Consider the following 7,883-nt stretch of genomic DNA (forward strand, 5'->3'; position numbering starts at 1 on the left):
GATTCTGTACAGACTCCTCAAGGGGGGTTTTGCTTTACAAAATGCTCCGGACAGAAGTGAAGAAAATCTGCCCAGATCTGTCTATCCTCCCTATACACAGTCAGTGTGACATTAGAAAAAATCGGACCTGAGATTAAAAAGTCGTATGCAACCAATGTGTTCTTGCCTTAAGATTTATAACATCAGAAATGGTATGGTTTTATCCTATCAGCTACAGAATGAGCAGCAAGCAATACTATACTAAAATTAATTTAGTGTAAAGGTGCCTTTAGATTTTACAGAAATTAATAAACATTACAATTATAGCTGGAAAACACTTCAAGCCGTTAATAATTAATGAGAGAAATTTTTTTGGATGAAATTAAAAGCAATTCCGTTCTTTCCAAATGTTTCATCTTTGTAGTAGGGTATGGGCCTTCTCTGATTCATTCCCATCAAACCTACGTCATTTAATTATGGCTTAGGTAATCGGATCAAAGAAAAACGCATTTGAATCCAAAAATAGGGGGAGACTCAAAAAATGTTTTTCTTAAACAGAAGCTTTTTTGTTTAAAGCAAAGTTTTTAATCCAAGTAATGTTTTGTTTTTGGAACATATGAGAAGGACCTGTAACCAAAAATTTGTAGTTAAATACTTTTAACCCTAAATAAATTGTTCATTCATTAGACAGCACTTGGCTTGGATATTATAAAAAATACCTCCAATGTACTCATTAAAGGAATAGTACACCCAAAACATGATTAGCCTTAATTTTCTACTCACCCCCATGCTGAACAACACTCTGGAGTACTTTTTTGATATCTCAAATGCATCTGGAGATCTGGGAGGCTTCTTGCTGTCTGCTGACATTCAAATAATGGAGGTCCATGGTGACCGAGACAGAAAGGTCCATAAAAGTCCACAAAAAACGTGTCAATATTCCTCCATACTGCTCATCCAATGTATTCCAAGTGTCCTGAATGGGTAGCATCCAGAATTTACTCGAAACGAAGTCATTTAGAATGTTTTTAGAGCATAAACAGTAGTGTATAGGATTTCCTGAAAGCGCGCACATGCGCGCTCACGAAGCTACGGAAGCCGGCAGACCAAGCCAGATGAAAGTGCGCATTCAGCGTCTGCTCTGCCGATAATGCAAGCGTAGAAGAAGAAATATGCTGTTTACCTGTGCAAAGAAAGAAACAACGAAAGAAAAATGTCTGAGGACTTCAGTGTTGAGGAAGAGCATGAGTTCTTTGCCGAGCTGAATGCGCTGGTTTGGTCTGCCGGCTTCCGTAGCTTCGTGAGCGCGCATGTGCGCGCTTTCAGGAAATCCTATACACTACTGTTTATGCTCTAAAAACATTCTAAATGACTTCGTTTCGAGTAAATTCTGGATGCTACCCACTCAGGACACTTGGAATACATTGGACGAGCAGTATGGAGGAATATTGACACGTTTTTTGTGGACTTTTATGGACCTTTCTGCCTCGGGCGCCATAGACCTCCATTATTTGAATGTCAGCAGACAGCAAGAAGCCTCCCAGATCTCCAGATGCATTTGAGATATCAAAAAAGTACTCCAGAGTGTTGTTCAGCATGGGGGTGAGTAGAAAATTAAGGCTAATCATGTTTTGGGTGTACTATTCCTTTAAGGTCTATATAAGGTCTTGTAAAGGGTAAACTAAAATAAAAAAGTTAGAACACTCCCCGTCGGGGAATTGAACCCCGGTCTCTACTGAAATCTAAGCATTTTCATCCTTTAAAATAATAATAAACACTTCATTAGTAGCAGCATGATTTCTTTAGAATATTATTGATTGGAACATAATCAGAACAAACAGAAAAGGTTGGGTTAATCAATACAGGTTAATGCCAAGACTGGGATTCGAACCCACACCACATTTTTTCAGGCTGTCAGCGTTTTACAGCTATACGCGACTGGCCTCATAGTGGTGAGTATCCCCGCCTGTCACCTGGGGGCCAGCCGAATATAGGTGTAGTTCACCAAAAGCCTAAAAACCTGAGGTTCCTGGTTCGATTCCCGGTGGTAGCAAACTTTGTTGTCCCTTTACAAAGAAATGATTCCTTGATTATGTTTTATATTTCAGGTACTATGTCTTACTACATGGAAAGCAAGTCAATAATGCAAATTAATTGCACAACAATGTTTTTACCGTTCTTTAACTATATTTTGCATTTGCATGCCTATCTGAATATATCAATGTCCTATACAGTTTTTTTTTTTTTTTTGCGTTTTTAGTTTATTAATAAATGATTAATCTTATCAGGTCTTTTAATGTGGAGTATGTTTGTTTATACATATAACCTGTGAAGGTAAGTCACAGTCACCTTTTTATTTAAATGTTGTTACTAGAAGGGGTGCATATACATACATACATACATACATATGTATATAAAATTTAAGAATGACCACATGGTAGTAATTAAATTATTTATTACAATCTGAACGTGAAAAAATATTTTCTTATCTAAACATATGTACAGAATTAAGTACAGGTATTAATGTAAGGCAAAGATGCAATGAAATTGAATTTTCTTTACAAATGTAAACAAAATACAGTATCAAAATGTCACTATATATATAATGTAATAGTTGTAAGAAAAAATATTTACAATATGTGTTACAAATATTTTAGAACTTTTAGTATTTCAAGTGGAAAAAGTAGAAATGAATGGAAAAAAATCCACTTGGAACAGTAACAAATCCCCATATCAAACTGTACATTGTTCATTGAAATTAATTAATATTTACACCGCACTATAGGACTTATCTGCAATTATTTGTCCTTTTCGGCAGCCCACCTCTCCTTTTCAGCCTCATAAAAAGAGGACTGAGAAAACTCCCCCCATGTCATTTCCCCTTTCATTCCCTGGGACTGGTACAAGGATAGGACTTTTGCAGGACAGTAAATGTACTTCCCATTCACACCAGGGAACCCAGTGTGAACATGGGAACTGTTTGGGCCTTGTTTGAGAGGTCTGTGGCAGAACCTGCACAGACGCCCAGCAGGCTGCTCCTCCTTGGCCTTCCTTTTTCCCCGTTCCTCCATCACCCGTCTTACTTCAGCTGCGCGTTGTTTTGCAGCCTCCAGCTCTCGAGCGAAAAATGGTGTGTCCGCAAAGTCAGAAAATGACATTCGAGGGTCAGACAGGCCCTCTGCCACATAGGTCTGGTAAACCTTTTGTGAGCAGTAAAAATACTTTACCTCTGCAGACTGATAGAAGAAATGAACAGAGGAGCCGTCACCCTGAAAACGGGACTTTGGCTGGCCACATGCTAGACAGTTCCTAGTTCTCTTCTTCATGGGCTGCTGATCTTTCTGCTGCTGTTGCTGTTGCACAATCTCCTTCACCATTTGCTCAATTTGTGCTTTCGTTAGTGGAGCATCCTGGAGCTTAATGGTAGGGGGGTTCACAGTTGCAGGTGGAATAGTGACTACTGGAACACTAACAGTCTCACTACCTTCTGTTAGATGATGCCACAGCTGTTGCGTCTCTAGAAGCTTCTCTGGGCTGATGTTTAAAGATGATTTTGTGTTTTTCATCTTGGCTAGATGCTTCACGTAACGCGAAATATGGTGTTTGGTGGTCGGGTGCAAAAGGCTGTTTGGGTCTTTCTGGGAAGCCTGAACACAAACAGCATATTCAGCATCCACCTTAACGAGGCAGTCTTTCTGCCCATGGTGCTTTTGTAGAAGCTGGTCAATCTTATCCCTCATGGGCTGTGTCCACCGGGAGTGGTCCAGCACAAAGATCAGACCACCTGCTTTGATGGGACCTTTGCGGGCAGCTCGAGGAGAGGCAGCAGGAAGCAGAGGTGTCACTGGTGTCTGTAATGGAGGAAGAGACATTAAAGTTTAGATTCAGAAAGAAACTTTATTAGTCCTCAGTGGGCAATTCATTTCTGCAGCCATTAGAATCTAAAATTTAAAAATATCAGGATTTTCCTCACAAAGTTTTATTAAAGTGGTGACAAAATGTGATGAAAAATACCTTTTTGGGGCTTTGCTGGACCCCACCTTGTGAGCCTAATGTAGCCACAGCAGCAGTGCCCCCCTGAAACAAAAAAGCAAAGTAAAACTAAGAAATTAATTTTTTTGTTAGTCAATATTTGCATAAAAGATTTATTTAATTGCTTGTGGAATATTTGAAATGAAAGAATCAATCTCACCTGAACGAAGAGCTCCTCCCTCACTTCTTCAAGTGGATCGATGAAAATCTCACATTCAGTTTTTGGTTCCTTGTAATGAAAAGCTTCATCCTCAGCTGGGGGTACTTTCTGGGACTTATTTTTGTCCCAGTTCAGGGGGACAGGGCGACAGCCTGGCTCCAGGTACTGCAGACCAAACCTTTCTCCTGTATCACTGTTGGAAATGTGTAAAGCTGGATATTTGGTTTGGCCTATAATTTCCTGAGCGAGTCTGTTCAGGTCTGACACCAGAACAGGGTCAAAAACTGCAGGGAGCTTCAAATCCGGCTGTTTCAGGTCCACAAGGCGCTGAAAATTCCACCGAGCAATTCCCATCATCCCCTGTGCCTGGAAGAGCTCAGTGGACACCTGCGTCCCAGTGACCCACCTGGCCTGGTGGAAATGAAAGCCCTCCTGCTGAGAAGTTCCCCTCACAGGGATCCACACAGGTACTGCCGCTTTCTCCCCCTTAACGTGGTTCAACTGTATGGTTCCTCCGTGTCTGTAGAGGACTCCTTCTCCAACCTCTGGGTCACTCAAACAGCCACGGAGGATGTGAACCCTTTGAATTCTCCACACTTTCAGCATGGAGGGTTTGAAAAGCGGCACCCCATCAGGATCACGTTCTGAGTAAAATCTCTGCAGAACACTTTCCACTCTCTCCACCAACTCTGCAGGACCTGGGATCTTGTTGCGGCAGTGGTCTCTAATGTGCTGCTTTGTTGGGTTTGGTGGCTCGATCCCACAGAAAATGTAGGCCTGCCGCAGCCTCTGCAGGTCTGCCTGGTCAACTACACAGAACGCTGCTGACAGGAATTTGCAGAATGTGCTGTACAGCGGATGATGTTCTGAAGTGCACTCTCTGGAGAAACGCCGCATACAGTGAAACAAGTCCAGCTTGATGCTAATTTCACTGTTGTACTTCCTTCTAGAAGCACAGCTGTTGGTGAGGCTTCCAGAAGTTGCCTCAGCTACTGCAGCATCTGTTGTCTTCCAGGAGTCCCACAGCAGGTGTTCATGTGGTTCAGGGTTTGGGATCCTGAATGCAGCACAACAATCCCTGAAACATAAACAGAAAAATACATTTTGAAATGTGATGCAGAGGACCTTGAGGATGCTGCAGGGGTTCCTGGGAGGTAAATTGTATAATGTAGGTAAGTATAATTAAAAAAAAGTATCAATGATGATTATATGTTTTATTATTGAAATAATGTACTCACTGAGACCCAAAACAGGCTCTGGTCTTAAGGGTGGTGTGGTCTTGCTTAATGGTATTTTGAGAGCAAGCAACTCTGGAGGTACTGGTGCAGGACGCTTCGAAGAAGCTGTGGAAAAAAAATCTGAAACTTAGTATTCTGTAAACAGATCAAATGCACGCAGATGTGCATTTATCCACCTGATGTAGGAGTGACAGGGGTGCTGCAATCACCAGCTTGGTCTGGTTTCGAGACTGCTGCCGTTGCTTTGAAGTTTCCTGAAGCAGAAAAATATATTTTTACCACCATTACCCACATATGTCTTCTTGACAAAATACATATAAAGACAATGGAGGTAATCAAATAACATGTGGGTGTGATATGATAAATGATTTGTAATTCTTTAGCTTATTTAATTATATGGTGGGTCACCATCTCATTTGAATGAATGATACATTTTTATAAATCATTGCATTTATTTTTCTTTTACTTTTCTTTTTAGGCTTAAAGTTCTTCCTTATTGTAATCGCAGAAAGCGAAGACGTGGAAACAGCGCCCCCAAAATCCCGCTGGTGGTCAAACAGTGCATTACATCCGTAGTGTTAAGAACTACCATAGAGAATGAATGCGAAAAGTTAAGAGAGTTAGGCTTAACTATTTTCGCTCCCCGTTCTTGAACTAAGCAGCTATAATGATCCTTTATTTTACATTTACTTAGAATAGGATTTTCTTGATGTGTCTTGAAACCAGTAAGTATTTTAAAACCTTACCAGAAAGCAACGTGATACATTTGCTTTTACCTCAATATCTGTTTTCTTCTACAGAGATCTTTATGGTAGATCTAAGCATTGTGTAAATTGTTTAACTATGTGCAATTAAACCAAGCAAATTTGTTCTTTTTTTTTATTCAAAAAGAGGGAGCAACTGTTCAAATTCACACATACACACACACACACATATATATATATACACATATATGTGAATAACATTATATATGCTATATACAATATACATTCTATATATTAGAATGTAGTGTTCAAAAGGAAAAGCATGTCGGGGGAAAAAAACCTAGAACAAATGCTATGGCATGCTGAAATATTTACATTTGTAAACCTCCCATATTTACAGTATATTCAGATTATTTTGTAGACATTTTTGAACTTTTAGAATAATAACAAAAATACCTAGATAAACTTTACAGAATCATGTGCTTTACTTTTTCCTCTCAGCCACCCACCGCTTTTTTTCTGCCTCATAGAAAGGAGACTCTGAAAACTCCTTCCAACCCATTTCCCTCACCATACCATGTGACTGGTAAATGGACAGAATTTTAGATGGACAATATATATATTTCCTGGCACTCCAGGGAACCCAATGTGAATGTGTAGACTGTTTGGCCCCTGTTTCAGGTCTTTGCGGCAAAATCTGCAAAGTCAGCCTGTTGGCTGGGATTCTGTCCTTTTTCTCTTCTTTTCTGTTTTTTCCTCAACCCGTTTCTTTGTTTCCTGCAGTTCCCTTTAAAGAATTCTGTGGAGGAAAATTCTTCAAAGGACATGTTTTGGATGGAAAGTCCCTCAGCAGCGTAAGTGTCATGTACTTTTTTTGAGCAGTAGAAATAGCTAACAGGTCCCTGCTGGAAGAAAAAACGAATGGAGGAACCATCAGTCTCATAACGAGACTTTGTCTGTCCACAGAAAAGACAAGTCTTTGTCTGTCTTTTCTTCTGCTCAGGCTGTTGTTGCTGCTGCTTATTCAAAATCCCCTCCACAACTTTTTCCAAGGAAACCTGGGTGATGGGTATGGACAAAGCAGGTGCAGGTGGGTTGAAGACTGCTGGCTTGATTGTGGTGACAGGCACACTGGTGGACTGACTTCCCTCAGTTAAAGTGTGCCACAGTTCCTGGGTTTCCACAAGTTTTTTGGGGCTTGTGTTCACTGAAGAACTGGTGTTCAGGAGCTTTGCCAAGTGCTTCACATACCGGGAGATCTGTGGCTTGCTTGGTTGTTTGATGAAATAGGCTGCTGGGATTCATGGCAGCCCGACGAACCATGACTGCATATTACTGATCCACAGCCTTCAAAGATCTTTTTCCCCATGGTGTTTATGGAGCAAGCCATCAATTGCCTCTTTCATAGGTGTTTTCCAGAGAGTGTGATCCAGCACGAACACGCGCCCACCTGTCTTTACTGCTCCAATACAGGCACTTCTTGGTGAGGCTCGCAAAGGCAGAGGATGTGAAGTCTCTGAAACACATTAAGGTAAGTGCAATTCATCAGTTTATCATATACAAACTTGAGTTTTATGCAGAATTGTAAATAGATAGCACTGCATTCACTCACCTGCTGGAGAAACTTGGAGAAGCTCTGGAAAAACCGCTGATGCCTCAGGAGGTGGAGCAGTCAGATCTGAGCTCTGTGTTACAGGAGTTCATATCTTTTCAGCAGTGGATGATGGCAAAGGGAGCTGTGGGGGAGCTGCTACTACTCCTCTTTTCAAA

The 7,883-nt window shown here is 40.9% G+C and overlaps 1 protein-coding gene across 1 annotated transcript; it reads right to left on the reverse strand.

Annotated features, from left to right (window-relative positions):
• Nucleotides 1-2,777: 2,777 nt before the first annotated feature.
• Nucleotides 2,778-5,860, reverse strand: LOC119781601. The gene is made up of 5 exons (XM_038282155.1): nucleotides 5,586-5,860; nucleotides 5,410-5,514; nucleotides 4,172-5,249; nucleotides 3,994-4,056; nucleotides 2,778-3,830 (listed from the first exon to the last, which is right to left on the reverse strand). Exons 3-5 carry the CDS (start codon nucleotides 5,066-5,068, stop codon nucleotides 2,778-2,780), a joined length of 2,013 nt encoding a protein of 670 aa, XP_038138083.1. The 5' UTR covers nucleotides 5,069-5,249; nucleotides 5,410-5,514; nucleotides 5,586-5,860.
• Nucleotides 5,861-7,883: the final 2,023 nt, after the last annotated feature.

This window comes from Cyprinodon tularosa, unplaced genomic scaffold, assembly GCF_016077235.1.
Source record: "Cyprinodon tularosa strain WSP-4 unplaced genomic scaffold, ASM1607723v1 ctg18, whole genome shotgun sequence".
In the NCBI taxonomy this organism is placed as follows: Eukaryota; Metazoa; Chordata; class Actinopteri; order Cyprinodontiformes; family Cyprinodontidae; genus Cyprinodon; species Cyprinodon tularosa.